Below are 19,530 nucleotides of genomic sequence, written 5' to 3'. Positions count from 1 at the left end.
CATTGTGGTGAGAAGAAAAGTTCTTAACTCCAAGCCAGAATACTTGGAGTGTGATCTTGGATTTGATCCTTCACCTCACAGAACCTCATTTCTATCCAGAAAAGTAGTAAGGTTATGCCTATATTATCTTAAGCTCGAGATTGTGGTGAGGATCAAATGATCTAAGATATGTAAAAGTATATATTGAAAAAAATCTTAAAATTATTATAAATTATATAAAGTGCTCAAAATAATTCATATAAATAATAATTTCCATCATTATCTATATTAGACTTAATGGCTGAATTTTGAGAGTTGAAATGAAAATTGATGAGAAAAAGAAATGGAGGAAAATGGAGGAATAACTGATACCTCTTTCTGGTCTCTGCTGGAATGGGTAGAGGCCAAGAACCTGTGCCTTTGCGATTTCCATTGCAAAGGCCAGCCTTACAGATTATCAAAGGAACCAATTTAAGAACTGGAAAGTTCTAATTGTCCTAAATAGGGTCCATAAAGTAAATGAAATGCTATCTCTTCTCATTTCATTTAGGTTAATCAGTAGTATCTTATGGCTTGAGAATGCTTAATCTCTCCTAGTATGTATGAAATCAATTTGAGAAGATGGCAGTTTTGATGGGGAGGGTCAGAGTTATAAAAATCAATCAGCCATAATGTCAGAACCCTGGCTAAAGTTGATGGAATCATAGAAGAAAGACACCATGACTTAACTCTTTGATTTAAACCCTCAGAACATGGTAGCATAGCATGCTGGTGGTTGCGGGGAATCCTATCAGCAAAAGAAAGTGGCAGGAGAAAAAAGCTTGGAATGGGTAACAGGAAGGCACAACAGACTCCTTTAGTCTTGTTGCACTTGGAAGCTCTACCTGTCTTCATCATCTGAGAAACGGAGTTGGAGAGGACAGTCAACAATTTGAGAAAGAAGATATTTGAGGTAGATCTTAAAAAAAAAATTAATAAAGGAGGGGTTAGAAAAAGGAACGAATATGAATGAGCTCTTACCAATCATGCACTTTCAGGTCATGAATTTTGCTACTGTGGTACCTAAATGGTTAAGTAAGATGTGATGGATTCAAGGAGCTTACTGTTTAATGGTGGAGTGAGATATATTCATGGATACTGGGCTGACAAAGAGTGTATGCTGAGTGGATTTAGCAGCCACTCCAGCAACCTAGAAGAGGTAACAATTGTAATAAATCTATGACAAAACCTCAGGAGCATATAGTATGTTCAGTGGAGAGTAAGTTCAGTTTACTTATGGAATAGAGCATGGAGTATGAAACTTGGTGTGGATGATAAGACTGGAAAGGATGATGAGACATAGTTTGGGCAGAGGTCATGACAACCAGACTAATGATGTATGCTTAATTCAGTATGCATTGAGGAATTCTTGATTTTTGTTTGTTTTTCATGCACTGTTGAAAGATTACCCCTGCAGGAGTTGTGAAGAAAATTCAACCAAATAATGACAGGAAGTAGGGAAACCAATTAGGGATCCATCACAGTAGTCTACATGAAAAACAGTGAGAAACTGAAATAAAGAGGTATTTGGGGGATGGAAAGGAAGTGACCGTCTATAGAAATGACTTTCTAAACTTTGTGTACCCGTCATCCCCCTTGCCTGAAGACTAAGATTTAGTAGGCCTTTAGTGGGGGCTGATCATTTTCATGGCCAACAGGTTTTCAGATATTATTGATGCTAATAATCTAAGAACCATACTCTGAGAACCACTGGTCTAGAAGCTAGGCTGAGAACTAGCCTAGAGGTAAATCACTATATGAAGGCCAAGAAGATGAGGAAATGAAAACTGAGTCAGGAGTGAATACTAACTGAGTGTGAAACCTGTCTCTGAGACAATAAAATTTACATCAAGATATATTTGTCACATTGTAATACTTAGTTTTAAAAGCATATTTAATAAACAGATTTTAGCTATGTCCTACTAATATAGCAATTGCATTACTTTGTAAGAAACTATTATGAAACTTATATGCATAATTTCCATAGACTGTGATTTCTTCTAGAGATTTAGAAATATTTCACATTTCTGTGGAGCTAAAATGTTACGTATTGACTGTGTAATTGGTACTAAACAAAAGAAAGGTGAACTTGTTTTCTTATGTCTTCATTCTTTATTAAAATAGATTTACGTGCCATTCAGTTCAGTTCAGTCACTCAGTCATGTCCAACTCTCTGCGACCCCATTGACTACAGCACGCCAGGCTTCCCTGTCCATCACCAACTCCTGGAGCTTACTCAAACTCAGGTCCATAGAGTCGGTGATGCCATCCAACCATCTCATCCTCTGTTGTCCCCTTCTCCTCCTGCCTTTAATCTTTCCCAGAATCAGGGTCTTTTCCAATGAGTCATTAGGTATTATGTGTCATTAGGTATTATATACAATATGTTCCTTAATTTCCATATGGGTCTTAAAATTGCTTTTGAAATCCATGTAGCAGTGTGTGTGTGTGTATAATTACAACATGAGATTTGAATGATCTTCTATCACATATGCAAATACTCATAATATTATTGCTGTAATATTATAAAGTGTCAAGATTTTGATCTCCAATCAGTCCAATCCAATCAGTGTTAGCAGGTGCAAAAGTAATCATTCTTTGCATCAGAGACTTTTGTATATGTATATGTGTTTATTAATATACATGGCTATAAGAGAGCCACTGAGTTTTTCATTTAATGTAGAATATATCAGGAAAAACACATGGTTGCATCTAATTTTATCTTAAATAGTGGCTTAATATGTGAAAAGTATAAATAATTTAAGGATATCTTAGATACTGTGACCTTCCAAAACATCAGTGGGAAATAAGTAATCCATCTTATGAATGTGACCTAGGAAATCTAAGATTCAATGGATTTGAGAATTTTAACTGAAAGTCAGTTTTCAATAATCAGCTTTATCAATACAAATACATTTATCTTTTTCCCCTTTGTAGTCTATTTCTAATTTAACACCTTCTCTGACAAAAGAGAACACTGTCTGTTAATTGGTACAGGTGTTCTTATTATACAAATATGTTTTTAGTAAAATTTTCTACAAAGATATTATTTTAAAAGGCATAGATGAAAACTTAGATAAATATATATAGCCATCACATAATTTTAAAGTATTACATATGTAATAATCACAGCCAAAATCCTCAAATAATAAATTAGTACCCAGACTTTGTATTACTCTACCTGCTAATTTTATTTCACTGAAATAAGCAAGTTGTTAGCCTACCAACAGAATTTCTATTTTAACAACCTTTTTTGCGCATTTGTAATATCCTATCTCTGTAACAAAATTAGTTCTATTGGAACTTGGATAACACATTCCTTTTGTGATCATTTACAGTGTTTTCAAAGTAGTTGTTAATTGAGTTTGGTGAGCAGGGTCATTTGCTAGAACTAACTGGGTCTTATTAACATGACATTTAAAATGATTAAAGCGATTTAGTGATTTCTGACCATGATACTTTAAAAAAGGCAAATGATTCCTCCAATCAGTCAACAGATGTAAAAGTAATTATTCCTTGGACCAGAACTTTCAGATGTTTACCAGGGGTTGTGAGAGAGCCAGGGAGTTGCCCTATTTCTCCGTTAGATAGCCTGGTTAGAAAGCATAGATCCTAATTCATTACTTTGTCCACTCCAACATGCTGACTCTCAGCATACGTTCTTATCTCTATTTGTATCATCAGATAATTTTTTGTTGGTCTATTATGCTTTAATATGAAAATGTCTAGTCTCGCTTAAAACAATGATTTTGGTACTTCTTTCTATTAAAAATAATTATATTAAACAAAAACCAGAAATGGGAGATGAATAAAGGAATGAAGGGAGAAAGAAACAAGAAAAAGAAAGTTTTCCAGCTGTAATATTTTTAATTCATCAGTCTCCCCCTATATTTTAGAGTTAAGTCCTTTCCTCTGCTATGTCAGTTGCTACTACTAAACGTATATAATCATGAGATAGAAAAGTATTTCAAGTTATTCTCAATAAAAAGTAGAAAGTGTGGTGATTATTGAACCACCAACATGTCTTACCCAATTAGTGTATTTTATATGCAATTCTAAAAGGTGTGACCATAACACTAATCTTATCAATTCAAAACCAACAGATATATTATGTAATGTCTCTTAATTAGCTTTACAAATTTGGGAAGTTACCACAATTTCACATTTTTATCCTCACAGCATCAAAGATAAGCCAGTACCTGATCTAATATTAAAGAACACAGCCAATGAAATATCAGTTATCCAAGTCAGTTTGTTTTATCTTTAAAATATTATGTCTATGTTCCTTGGATATATCTCTTATGAATTTAAAATAAATCAATGAATAAATCTACAAACTACTTTATCTGATTACCTTTGTTTTAGATAGATCTTTCAGTACACTTATTTCCCTTTGTATGTTTTCTTTACTCTCCAGATATTTTTATTTGAAATAACTCTTTATATCATATCAGCACTGTGTCTTTTCTGTATCATAGGATGTTACTGATCCTTGAAACTATCCATTTTGATTTCCATAAATTATTCTTATTTAATTTTAAATCTATACCAATATTGTAATGAATAATAAATTTTCAAAGCTGCAGAATGGAAAGAGGAGACTGATTTGAAGCAATTTTAAACCAATCTATAGCATTTGGAATATTCATTTTTAATTCAGGTTTCAGTGTAATTTGAATGTAGTGGCCGTATATCATGATTACTAAGATTACATAGTCCATATTAACAAATGTTTACTTTGCTCTCTGTGTAAACATAGTCTTTATTATGTTAGTGTACCTATGCACGTTAGAAGTAATATTTAATCAAAAGAAAGCTTACATTTTAAAAATGATAAAGTGTATCTGAGTAACTTTGAATGCATCCAATTTACAATGAATCAATTTGTAATTGATTTTGCTTTTTTCAGTCTGTTGTTGTTTGTTAACTTGTTATATAAATCACCATTAATGCTAAAACTTTAACAAAGCCTTAAATTTCATTAATCTTAAATCATACAGCAAAGCACAATTAATAGCTGTTAAGCAATCTGAAGCCACATTAAAAATCAAGGAAAACAAAGTGTTGTCTTTCTCAGTTTCTCTGTCTCTTCTTTCTTTTGTGTCCGTCGATCTATCTGTTTGATTATTAAACTACCCTATGTTTTACTTTATTTGTATTTTGTATGACTACACAGTCATGCTAAAGCTCTTAAGATGAAAAGGTAAGTAAAAAATTAAATTGTACAAAACCTATGCTTGGTTTGTACTTTCTGCTGAGATATTATAACTTTTTATTATTATTTTCTATGTATTCTAAAGCTTATCTTGTGTGCACTGTTGGAAGTATGATTTAACTGTGATTCTAGTTCTTCTTTGGTCATATACTTTCTGTAAAGTCAGTAGAATTAATATATGCTTAAATTAAGATAATTTATCTACTATTGATTTCAATTTATTCAAATAATTTATCATAATACTGAATCAAAGAGGCAGGCCTTATATACTTTATATGACTTAAATTTTGATGACTCACCAATGAGCTATTACTTATGATTCTTTGCTTCCCTCATTTATTTTATAAAATTCCATAAGAATTACAAATTACAAAGCCAACAAAGACCAAAGAATAACATGTAAAACTTTTATTGGTCAGAGAAGTTATGACCTAATGGTGAACCAGTGAACTCTTAAGGAAAAGCAATTAAATTTTCCCAACTTCTTGAAAAATATTAATTACATGGATGTCAAATGGCTGGTCTTATCCTGCCAATAGCATAGCTTAAATAACTGAGTTGAGTAGATATGGTTATTTTGGTTATAAAATTAGTTACTGAATAATTTGATCTATTGGATGTTCTAAAATTAGTAATTTATAAAGCAACCACATTTTATGTTTAAAAAGAGTTCCTTTTGCTATGGAAAATACAGAATGATATAAGATGTATTCCCAACTTTAGGAGTTAAAAATCTACTGGGAAGACAAAATATAAACCCTTGAATGTTGAATACTATTACATTCTAGTTTGTAAATACATACTGCAACACAATCTAGGATTACACATGAGGAATAGAGACTCCTAATAAAACCTCTCAAACCCATCCACGTAAATGTTCCTATCTCCAGAGGGCTTCCTGAAAATCCCCATACGAAACATGTCTGAATACAGGTAAATGAGATGGATATTATAAAAAGTATCTAAATCCACTAAAATTTACTAAATAAAACATCAGCATTTTAACTCCTATTAGTAAAACATTACTTCTGTGAGATATTTTATACTAATAATGAACTTTTGGTTCTTCTCAATGTCATAGTCGTAATAGTTGCTGTTGATCTGTACTGTGGCTAATGTGGCTACTATCAGTAAAGTAGCCACAGATTACATATGGTTATTGAGTATTTGAAATGTGGCTACTCCAAATTAAGTTGTGCTGTAAGTATAAAATACACTGTGGGTTTTCAATTCTTCACATGAAAAAAAAATACCTTATTAATAATTTTATAATGATTGTAAGTTAAATAGTATTTTAGATATATTGGGTAAATACTAAATCCATCTGATGCTTTTCACTTTTTAATATGGCAACTAGAACATTGAAAATTAAATATATGACTTGCGTAATATTTCTATATTGCTGCATACCTCTAGTAAACAAAAATCTTTGAATTCAGAGGAGAGAATTTACTTTAAATAGATAAAATGTTAGGGAATTATTCATGTGAAAAGTATCTTACTTCTAACATATACTCTAATACATCTAGCACTGGAGTGGGTAGCCTTTCCCTTCTCCAGGTGATCTTCCCAACCCAGGCATTGAACCCAGGTCTCCCACATTGCAGGCAGATTCTTTACCAGCTGGGCCACCAGGGAAGCTATACATCATTATCCTGCTTCTGTTTATATACTTTCAGCAGTGAGACACTCACCACTTTAAAATGAGTGCTTTAAAAAGACAAAAATTGCAGCACTAATTAGTTGTTTCTATATTAAACTAAAATTCAGGCTCCAAGAAATTTCTACCCAATTGATTCTAGTTGTTCACTTTGGAACTGCACAGAATAATTAAAATCTCTAATCCATGTAATAGTTTTTTTAAGAAACAAATCCATGGTAGTCTTTGATCAGGAAATCTAGACTCTACACATACTACTAATAAAATCTAAGTTTACATTATCTTGCTTGAATAATTCATAACTAAGTACTAGTGTTTCCAAAAATCTATTTGTATCTACTTATATTATTTTTGTACCGAGTGGTGTCATGTTGCCGCTAGCATTTGGCCAGCAATTAGTATACATCCACGCATGAAGTGCTGGCTACTCCAGTCTCTTCAATTTTATACAATGGAAATTGTGTTACTTACAATTCCAGGTCATTCAAGAGCTCCTTCAAATTTTTCTTCCACTATTCCATGGTTAGTCATGCATTCACTTAATTTTTTAAGGAAAGTTTCATTTATAAGTGCCTTCTATGTACCAGAAATGACTCTAGGTTGAACAAGACAGACAAATTACTCATCTTCATGGGATGTTTGTGGAGCTCATCCCTCTCACCATGTGCTTTTTACATACTTGTTGATCTCCAAATAATTCCTGATGAAAATGCTGCATGGGGCAGAACTGGTGGAAAGCTTTTTGTCATCCTCCTTGACCCCACTATATTGATGCAGATTGATTAAGTTTTGTTGTTAAGAATAATATGACTTTACCAAACTGAAGTGTCAATTTTTCCATGTTTACCTTTAGAATTCCATGATTTTGTTAAATAAGTTGTTAAAATAAAAATGCCGTGCCAACAAGTATTTATTTTATCCTTCATAAACTGGACATTTTCAAAAGAGGAAGATATTGACTCAAGCCAATGGATGGGTACAAATTTGAGGGGAAACAGTAAGAGCCAATATCAATTGAGCCTTTGTTATATACCAAACAACATTCTAACATATTTGATGCTCATAAAAGCTCTATGAGGTAGCTATTCTTCTTATCCTCATGTTACACATAAAGAAACAGAGGCTCAAAGAGGAGATAACTTGCCCCACATCTCTCAGCTGCTCAGTGTTGGAGCTCAAGTCCAAACTAGCCATTCTCTTGCAGGAATTTTAGGCTCTTCACCAGAAGGTGAATGGAGAAGGCAATGGTACCCCACTCCAGTGTTCTTGCCTGGAGAATCCCATGGACGGCGGAGCCTGGTGGGCCGCCGTCTATGGGGTCTCACAGAGTCGGACACGACTGAAGCGACTTAGCAGCAGCAGCACCACCACCAGAATGTGAAAAACATTCTAATCCTTGAGGGAGAGATACTAGGAGTTCACCAATAGACCTGTAAGAAAGAGTGTATATGGAACACTTAAATAAGGTTAGAAAGGTCCTTGGGACAAGATTAGGGGAAGCCTTGACTATCATTCTGGAGTTTGGACTTCATTTGACTTGTACTTCTTGAGCAGAGAAATAACATAATGAAAGCTGTGGTTCTGGAACATATTGACCTGATTACAGCTCACGGTATAGAACTGGTGAGGTGGGAAGCATTGTACATCTGTAAGGAGGTTTTTGCCATAGGTCTTGTGTGAGAACTAGGAGAGGTGGTATCTCAGAAAAGAAAGTGAATGTTTCATGGTAAGTGAATTGACAAGTATTTGGTATTTATTAGACAATAGAGTGATGTGTTGGAAAATAGCCTGACTCATGTTTTAGACTTGGATGACTGAAAAAAATTACTTATAGTTGCAGAACTAGGGGAGTTAATGTTCTGAGCAGTTCTGGGCAAGATAATAAGCTCATTTCTAGACATGTTGAACTTCAAGTGAGTAATCAGCTGGCTATGGAAGAGTCTAGATTGGAATTGAAAACTGAGGTCACAGCTAAAGATAAATGACAGATATTATGAAAGTTATATTTAAGTTTTGGAAGATAGTACTATTAGGGAAGGAGTATTGAATTATTAATGCCCAAGTTTTGAGCCTTTGAAACTATTATATATGAATATATGGAGAAAGGATGAACTAGAGAGGAAGCACGTGTAGGACTAAATCAGATTATCCATTAGAGATAATGGACACATGTTATTTTGATATGCAAGTACTTAAAAAGTTATTTTAGGTATCATTTATCTTCATACATTCACAAAATCATATATATATATGTATATATAACAATGCAGTTACTCTTATTAAATCTTAGGAAATGTGAACAACTCAATAACATAGACACCATCAAATTAATACTGTGTAGTTATATTAAAGGCTATTATTCTTTATCTTTACAATATATTATATAATATATGATTTTAATGTATAGAAGTATGCTAATAATAGAGATTCGAACACCATTCAAATGCCTATTTATAATACTTCCAATCTGTACTGATTGTAGAACATATTATTATATTTCAGATATTTATTAGGATTTAAAAACTAGTATTGAAAATAAGGCACTTTAGAAAGACTCCATAAATACTCTCTGGCATGTATACAAACCTAGAAGATAAGTGTTTATTAATGTTTCCTGTGAGAATTTTTTCTTGTGAATAGCATTCAGTGGTTCACTTTTTCATTAGTAACTAAATACCTTTAGATATTCTTTTTTCCTTTAACACGTTTCCACATTGTCCTCTAGGAGATACTGTATAATAAAGAGTAAGACAAGCCTAGGAATCTGTTGGGGAAGAGTGGCAGGGCGAGGGGGGAACAACTTGATGAATATGTCATATTGGCATAAGACACTGGGTCTTTCCTAAATTATTTTTTCAAGTGGAAAATGTTTAGCTCTCAAGAAAATAAGATTTTTATTTGTCACCTGGGAGTTTTCCAAAGCTATCAGATATAAAATACTTTCTAGTATTTTAATGCAAAGGAATTGAATACAGAGGTACAGATGAATAGAATAAGCATTTATATTATTGACTGAACTTTAATTTTTGCCTATTCTTTTGAATATATATTTGATTTTCACTGTAATTTCATTTATCAGTCCTCTTCAAGTGGTTTCTTTAGAAAAACAAGGGGTTAAAAAGATTTTTGAGACTATAGTAATTATGAATTTCAAAATCAAAGGAAATGTGATGTTTATGAAGTTGGAAAACATATATTCAGACTTATCATTTGAGATATTAAGAGTTCATTTTTTTCATTTTTTTTTTTTTTTTTTTTTGGTGTGTGTGTGTGTGTGCGCTACCAAATAAAGCATTCCTAAGACAAGCTAATGACATTGTCTTATGGGAGCATGCCTGTCAATTCTGCCATGTTAAAATATGTCATTTAAAATATCTAAGCAGATTGCTGTGTATTTTTTCCGAGGATAAGGAGACAATTCTACATTTCCAACTGCTGTTACTGTTATTAGATGAATGAGGCAATTTCTGATGAGATATTTACCCAAATGATATTTATATCAGAATATTTAAAAAAGATCAAATTCAACTTTAGGATATTAACAATTAGACCAGCCAAGTATATGGAAATTGACTTTTGCTGAAAAGTCAGAATGATGAATATTGCATTATTCTGCATGTATGTTCAGCTCTGATGATGTTAAATGTTTGTCTTTATTTGCATCCTCAGGTACTTTCCCAGTTGTATTTCAACACTTTCATAAAATATAATATGGAAACATAATGCATGTCATTATTTTAGCAATAGGAGGTTGAACAAATGCATTTTTTTGCTTATATTTCTAATAAAAAGTAATTTTGATTTAAATTAGCACTATCTTTTTTTTTAGGCCTCCATTCCTTTGAAGGAATTGGAGCAGTTTAACTCAGATATACAAAAATTGCTTGAACCACTGGAGGCTGAAATTCAGCAGGGGGTGAATCTGAAAGAGGAAGACTTCAATAAAGATATGGTAAATTGGTTGTGATAAAAGTGTGAATGAACTAGGAATGAAATGAATAAATATTTCAAAGGAAACTAGATAATTCAAGTCTCCAACTAAATTCTCAGCGCGTACCTTGTACATTTTGTGATTCTAATGATTTATTACAAATGCAAAGTATTGTTATTGAACTGTTATGAATGCCAAATTACTATGATATGGGCATACAGGAATACTTATAGATTCTAATAAATCACCCAGCAATATTTTGTCCATACTCAAAGGACAAAATGTAATGGATGGAAAAAAAGTCAGATCAGAAAATAAATTAGAAACTTAATAATAATAAAAGCACAGCCATCAGAGATGGCTGCTATTTTGCTTCAGTCCTATTTTTGGTAATGTAACATTTATTTTGGATAAGGGGCAATTATACATGATATAAACATTGTTTATTAAAACTTAACACAATGTAGTTTTACAAAAACGTTTAACAAGTAGTATAGTATATATCTAAAATATGTGTAAATTCATGCTGCTTATTTCATGGGAAAAAAGAAATATAACCATGTGGGCTATTCCCAGACTCATAACTTTCTTCTTATACCCTGATTAATTTCAACATGTCTTTTACATTTCTCTCTGGCTTGAATATTTCTGCTTCACATTCCTTTTCACTGATTTATTTTTTCTTCTTACTCCTCTTCACAATTTCCTTTTCCCTGTCCACAACCATCACCTATATGGCATTATTAACCTTTACATATGTCATGCTAGAGATTTCTCAGACATGTATCAGTGCTAGAGACTTCTCAGACAGTGCTTGAAAATGATATCAGAAGGTAAATTATAAGTTGTAAATAATAGGCACATGAAACCATAGGAGAACCATTTTTACCAATCTTAGTTCTCGTTGGTATCATTTCTGACTTCCTGGAGCTGCCTAACTCAGTACTCCCTATGTATGGGTTTGATGATCTTGCCAACTCAGCTCATGGAAAGAAAGACCAGACAAACCTTTTTCTAAGATACCTAGAGTTACAACTACCTCTTATTCATGTCAAAGAAGAAACCGGAGGGCTCCAAGGTGGAAATGCTTCTTACCTCTTGGGCTGTTCACCAACTCTGCCCTCTATCCTTCAGCTGGTGTGGGGAAAGAAGTGCAGTAAGGTTTTTGTTTGTTCATTATTTTTGTCCTCAGTCCCAGGAAATGTTTCAGATTTTTAATGACATATTCTTAAAAGGAAGGTTTTTCAAAGACTATAAACATAAGTGTCTATTACATTATTTCATTAGACAAGTAACTGGCACATCTCAGATGAAAATCTCATTTCTTTAAAAAAATTGAATAGTTTCTCAGTTGTGTGTAGAAGTTAACATATGCATTAGAGATTTAAGTATGCAACAATGAATGCCATGGATGATTATAAACACAAACATGTCACATTTAAAAATTGTCTGCTTCTCTTAATTCATCAGAGTACCTTGGGTACTATTAAAAAGCAAACCTTCTTGATAGAAAGTATTTATACATTGCATTGAAAGAAAGATAGGAAATAGAAGTGAAACATCCGATGGTTACATATGCTACTATATTGGACAAACACTGTTTAAGTAATTTGATTTCAAAATAAATAAAAATAATTTTCTTAGAGTCTAAAGACCAAACTGCATATTAAAAATATTTGAAGTCATTTTTATAATCCATATTTAATATTTACTTAATTGTATTTATTTTAAAATAACATGCATATGTGACTTATTTTCAGAAATTATCTGCAATATTTGACAGCAGTTGAGCACGTTTTTTCCTAAGCTCTAATATTTGTTCTAGATTTGGTCATTTAGTTTCTGTAAAAGAAAAGAAAGAAAAGTTGCTCAGTCGTGTCTGACTCTGCGACCCCATGGACTGTAGCCTAACAAGCTCCTACATCCATGGGATTTTCCAGGCAAGAGTACTGGAGTGGGTTGCCATTTCCTTCTCCAGGGGATCTTCCCGACTCAGGGATTGAACCCAGGTCTCCCACATTGCAGACAGACGCTTTACCATCTGAGCCACCAGGGAAGCTATTTTATGTAAAACAGAACTTATTATATAGAAATCAGTGTGCAGTTAAAACAATGCATTTTTACTTAGGAGTGTGTGTTAAATTTTAAAATTTTACAGTCTCACATTCACAGAGCCACATCTATATTCCTCTGTGAAATAACATTATATATAACAAGTTTTGTTTTCTTCTCCAAAGTTTTTTTTGTTTTAATTTCTAGAAATGCATTAAAAATCAAAGCCCAAAGAATGCTTTCATAACAATTCACTTGTCTGAAATGATGTAGTAAATCGCTCCCCCATCTTTCTACATACAACTCTAATCACATGTATCCTTTTGAAATAGGAGGAAACTTCTTTTAAAAGCTAAAGTATAGCATATTAAAAAAGAAACTCTGAGTGCAGTATCTTAGGATAGCATTCCCTGAAAGTTTTAAATTGGATTTTTTTGTGTGTGTTTTAATAACATGTTTTATTATCTCTGTTAAAGATGTACAGCTTTTTTTAAACCAAAATGAAGACTGTACTTGTTGTTTTTAATCAGAGTGAAGACAATGAGGGTACTGTAAAAGAATTGTTGCAAAGAGGAGACAACTTACAACAAAGAATCACAGATGAGAGAAAGCGAGAGGAAATAAAGATAAAACAGCAGCTGTTACAGACAAAACATAATGCTCTCAAGGTATTAGAGCTAAAATTATAATATACCTTGCCTGTGTTTTTTTTCATGTACAGGATAAAATCTATTGTTCATAAATAAAATTTGCTTAAGAATCTTAGTCACCAGAAATACATATTTTTTTTTTCTGTTCAGTGTCTGTGCTTTAACAATTTTGAGTGCTGTCTTTGATTTTGAAAGATGTGTTGCTTAAAAATTTCAAGGTATTTACTTAGACACATTTTTCTGAGTAGTAATCAAAAGGTATTAAATGCATCATTTTTTGTGTTTATATATTTAATTTTGTAATACGATCTATTTTGTAAGTTATTTTGACATGTGTCTTGAAAAACCTGTTTAACTGTCAGCATAACCAATCTGTATATTTCTGAGGCTTCCTGCTCTTGATATTTTCTTGATTTAATTCAGAGTAGGTTCACTTTTTGGGATAACCTAATATTTGTTTAATAGTTCATTTTTTTCAGTTAACTTCATTTTGCCTTTAAGAGAGTTACTCTTTGCAACTAACTAAACATTTAGAAGTCTAATTTCATTTGTATAGGAGTCCTCTAAAATAATCTTAATGTCCATGAGAAAGAACCGGTGCTCTCATTTTAACCAGCATTAGTATAGAGCTTCAAGTACCCATGTGTCTCATCTGGAATTGCACAGGAAAGACAGTATAGAATATTGGTGTTTATATAATAATATCTAGAAAGTTCTTGAGAAGAGACGGGAGGACATGTGAAAGATTCTGTGAAATAACCTTTTATTTTTTTAATGTGCTTTTCAATTTTCACTATTTGCATGCATGGCTGATTTTCTAATACTGTTAATTGCTGAGCTTTTCATTGTAAATCACTCTTTTAGAGCTGTGTAGCCATGTAGGTGGATCCACCTTGTAGGTGAATAGACTCTGCTTTCTATATGCAAATAAGAGTATAAAACCTTTTCCCATATAGTCAGACAACCAAATAAACACTGCTGAGAATGTAATTACACAATATTGTGCCTGCAAGGAATCCACAAGGAAAGTCTAATTGGCCAGCAGGTGTTCTGAAGGTAACTGCTGATAAATATAGGAAATAGAAAAGGCCTCTTCCCTGAGGGAGTACAAGAGCAAGCCATAATGTGCTCAGAAAATCAGAAAGCTGTGTAATCCACATGCTTCCAACTGTGACCAAGCTTTTAGAAACATCTACACTGGTCATATGATGATATGTGTCCTACTGAACAGCAGTGTTTAATGGTTATCTGGCATACCTGTAAAGAAATCTCTATAATATCTCTTAATATCTTTACACATTACACACCACCTTGTGCTTAGGAAATAAAAGGAATTTCAGATTTGGTGACCACAAGCCCTTTCTCTTGGCGAAGATGTGAGTTGTGTCACCAGTAAGGCATGGCTCAACTCTCTTTCACGTGGCTGTATCTTGGTACCTTTGAAAAAAGCAGCATTCCATCTGGCTCATCCCAGGCATTTATTACCTCCATAGGAGGTTTAGAAATTCAACTGAAAATGTAAACTGTAGAAAATTTTACATCCCCAATTTTAAACAAAATGCAGAATGAAATCAAAATCATTTTTCTCAGATATATGTTAAAAGCAATTAATGAAAATCAACACTTGCCATACCAATATACTAAATTCAGTAGTTGTTAATCTGCCAAGTGTTCAAGTCTAGTCCTTATGAAATATTTCAAAGAAGGCGAAACTTTCCAATGCAGTGAATATTTCAGCAGTTCTTTGATATTCACTCTTTTCTTTTGCTCCAGTTATATCTATACATGAAACCCTAATTGCTACTACTCTGAAGAAATGGAAACTATCCTGAGCTCTTATGTTCCCTTATAAAACATGTAAAATATATTCCCTTGTAAAATAGCATTACAACAAATTCTGTTGATCAGGGAAGACATTGGATGATCTTGTAAGGAGTAAGATGGTTAATTTTCCCCTTTTGTGATTCATTTAAGTAGTCACCCTTATTTATCTAATCAGGTTGATTGAAAACCATGCACTTTTCCTTTTCTAAATTGTATCATTTTGCATTTGGATTTGATGCCAATGAGAAAGTTTGCCATACAAGTCTTAAAAGAAAAATAATTTTTATGATATTTAAATTGTCATTTTCATGCATACTCACAGGCATACACTTTTCACACTTGAACATATATAGCTTGAAGCAATTTCTGTGATAACTAAGAACACTTTATGTTTCTAATCACAAAATATTCATGTCCTATGAAACGTTTTTGCAGACATTTCCAAAATTATGAATGTAAGTTGCTTGGCTATATAAACTTAAAATTTTGAACCTAGTGCTGAAGATAGAAATTTTAGAATTTTTACCTATTTTAAAATTCAAATGCAAACTCAGCAAGTTTGTGCAAGTATGTAGTTACCTCAATTGAGTTCACATATTGAACAGTTTAACAAACTCGACACAGTAATTTATTTGATTCATTAAGAGTTAATTAAATATGAAAAGATTTCTAAACAAGTTTGAGCATACTAAGAAAAAATACTGAAAGTGGATTGTTCAGTTTTCTTAGCTTCATGTCATGGGTCCTGTCACGTGAATACATAATTTAATAATCTACTTGTATGGGTAACATTTAAATGTGAATTTAACTGAACCTGAACAAGAAGGTCAGGGAACCAAATTATTTTTAAATGACTACAGCCAGAAGTATAATATGCTTATATATTGATATTTTAATAATATCTGCACCATGAACAGGATTTGAGGTCTCAAAGAAGAAAAAAGGCTCTAGAAATTTCTCACCAGTGGTATCAGTACAAGAGGCAGGCTGATGATCTCCTGAAATGCTTGGATGACATTGAAAAAAAATTAGCCAGCCTACCTGAACCCAGAGATGAAAGGAAAATAAAGGTAATGTTGTTTTAGAATGTCAATCTCAGATTTGTTGCTACATTTTAATTTATTGAACTTAACCTGTATGGATCATGTTTTAAATGTTGATGTTGTTGTTTCTTCTATTAGTGTTCTCCCCAGTTTGAGGTGTTTCTCTGTATTTTGTTTTGTTTTAGTAAATGTATTGTATTGTTTTTCAATTGACATAATGTTGAGTGAATAAAATGTTTTATTCTTAGACATTGTGAAATGAATTAAGAAATGTTATATGTTTTCTGGTAAAATTGTAATTGACTCTGTGTATCTTTGTTCCAGATGAACAAATGACTTATCGGTATATGGACGACTTCTATCTCATATTAGCACATTCATTTCATCAGAGCATCTTCTCACATCAGTGTCAAATCTCTATAGATTTATCTGTTGCATATTGTCTGAAGATGTTTTTTTCTGTTATTTTACACTTTTTATTTTGCTTCATTCTCTGTTGAGTTCCTCAAAACTTTAAAAAGGAAATAAATTACTTATTCACTTACCCACTAAATTATATTCTATCTGGATGGTCCCTATTAATAATGAGTAATCACTTCATTAATTTGGGTCAACCCCCAAAACAGTAGAGGAATTGACAAAGAAATCTGTTAGATCAATTTCAATATTTTCTCAATTAGAGTATCTAAAACTGAGCATTCAAAGAACAACTGAAATAATGTTTGGGTCCTTGGGTGAAGATGACAGTGTTGGCTTCCATACTTGTAAATCATGAAAAGTGAAAATAAAATGAAGACAGCCTGTGAAATTTCTGGGACAGTTATGTGCTGGGATAGGTTGATTCTTGTGGTTAGCTAACTGCCCTGGGCCCTGTATTGGTTTTGCTCAATAGGAAATTGATCGTGAGTTGCAGAAGAAGAAAGAGGAGCTGAATGCAGTGCATAGGCAAGCTGAGGGCTTGTCTGAGGATGGGGCAGCAATGGCAGTGGAGTCAACTCAGATCCAGCTCAGCAAGCGCTGGCGGGAAATTGAGAGCAAATTTGCTCAGTTTCGAAGACTCAACTTTGCACAAATTGTGAGTTGTTACTGGCAAACCTGTATGTGTTTGCAACTACTACTCTAACAACAGAGGCCTACTAACCAAAAGGAAAAAAAAAATCTGGGTGAAATTTCAAAGTTCTAATCTGCATTCTGAAAGTGGGCAGTTTCCCCTACCTTTAGGCTTCCCTAACTCTAGTGGTTAGGTTTTCAGATTGAAAACGTAATCTATTAATAGAGCATAGGAAAGAGTGCCCTTATCAAAAATGAGAAATACATCTTAATTTCTTTTGCCACATCATTTTTTCATAACATTAGCAGTGTGAATTTGTCAACTTACCATACATTTACTTTATTTCAGCATCTAATCCAAAAATATGTATTGCTTTCCTGAGACCATCCCATGCTAATTTTACTTTCTTAATGTATACATGGTAAACAATAAATATTTTGTGAAAGAACTTATATCAACTTGCACAAGGACTTCTTATCTCATGACTTAAACATTATAGTTTAGTCCTCACACCTGGCTTATCTATTTGATGGGTTAAAAAGTTTATAGAAGGATTGTATGCCTAGTGAGATCGTTAATAATTGATAGCAGGTTGAAAATATAAAATATTGTTACTACTGAAATATCATAAGCCAAGAGGTGAAGAAACCATTGTTCTCTTTCAAACAACTGTATAGAAATTTTATGATTCTGTCTTTAAAAATGCAAGTCACAATCATAAGCTTGATATTTTTAGAACTGTATTTGTAATAGAGTATAAACCATAGGGATTTTCTAGCAGATACATTTTTGTTGCTATTCTGAGAGATTGTAAAGTGAAGTGAAATAATCACCACTCTGTTATTATGCAAATACAGTGCTCCTCACAAAACCAGGGTGTGAAAGTCTGCAAAATGAGGCTTTATAATTATGTTAGGTTAACTTACATGAAATCGACAGATATTCAACCCTCTTTGACCTAGCTGATGACAGTTTTATTTGTTTCAACTCCTAGATGAGACTTAGTTGGGTATTTCTTCTTTGATATTGTTGATTCCATTTAATATGGGATGAATGATTGAATATGTCTTAGACAATTAGCATAACTGTTTTCTAAGCATATAATTTTGTTAATGTTGCTTATTAACTCGGTGAAATATACTCCATATTATCATTACTTCTTTTAAATGCATTAGAAAAATCCTTGCATACACTGTTTTCTAAGAACTCCAAGTACTTTAATATTTAATAGCAGCTGAATATTCTGAGAAATTGGAAGTAGTAATATAAGGTATGTTTAAACTGTAATATATTGCAGTTGAAGTCCAATTCTAACTGATTGAATGTTTCAGCCTATTATCTTTTGTATTAGATATTATGAATATAATATGTCATAAATCACTCAAGCTTACACTAACAGAAAGCTTGTGCCAGTGGATGCAAAATGAATTGAAAGATTAAGGCAACCATAAAGAAAAGTTAAGTAAAATATTTTTGCCTCCATTTAATACATCATTTAAGTCCTTTGCTTTGAATTATCTTACTACTCACTATTTTCTCCAATTCCATTTCCCCTATGTCTTGACACAAGCTATATGCACGGTTAATTTTTTTTTTACAACATTGTCAAGGTAAGTTATTAACACTTTATAGTTAAATAGACACAGTATCAAAAATCTCCCTAAACCACTCACTTAAAATACCATTGTGTACCTGCATATAATAGGCTCTCAACAAATATTTGTAAAACGTAATAAAGATTGCTGAGGTACAGTAAGGATAAGTGAACCAGTATAAAACTTTTGAAATAAATATTCATAAAATATATTTTCTTCAGAAACCATTTCTTCTTGATTTTTATATCTGAAGGATCCCAAAATACAGATGATGCATGGCTTGGGGGAAAAGTTGTATGTTAATTTTCCATGATAAAACAAGTAAGAACAATATACATGAAGAATAATCAATTTAATATTACAATTATATTTAGCCTTGGATTTTTATTAGATCTGAAATTTGATAGATTGATAGATCAAAGATGTATATAGTCCGCTGATTGCTAATACATGTAAAAAAAACTTATTTCACATATCGACTGGTTTAGAGT

The 19,530-nt window shown here is 32.5% G+C and overlaps 1 protein-coding gene across 8 annotated transcripts in view; it reads left to right on the top strand.

Annotated features, from left to right (window-relative positions):
* The window catches only part of DMD (dystrophin), a 2,402,664-nt gene that overhangs the window by 1,055,365 nt on the left and 1,327,769 nt on the right, over nucleotides 1-19,530 (top strand). For all 8 annotated transcript variants that reach the window (XM_025277237.3, XM_045164452.1, XM_045164449.1 and 5 more), the window contains 4 exons: nucleotides 10,723-10,845; nucleotides 13,407-13,544; nucleotides 16,268-16,420; nucleotides 17,286-17,468. In XM_025277237.3, coding sequence (XP_025133022.3) covers nucleotides 10,723-10,845; nucleotides 13,407-13,544; nucleotides 16,268-16,420; nucleotides 17,286-17,468 — 597 coding nt within the window. The remainder of the gene's footprint in view (nucleotides 1-10,722; nucleotides 10,846-13,406; nucleotides 13,545-16,267; nucleotides 16,421-17,285; nucleotides 17,469-19,530) is intronic.

Source organism: Bubalus bubalis, chromosome X (assembly GCF_019923935.1).
Source record: "Bubalus bubalis isolate 160015118507 breed Murrah chromosome X, NDDB_SH_1, whole genome shotgun sequence".
NCBI lineage: Eukaryota > Metazoa > Chordata > Mammalia > Artiodactyla > Bovidae > Bubalus > Bubalus bubalis.
Note: the sequence above shows the minus strand (reverse complement) of the source record. Positions and strands in the feature narration are given on the sequence as shown.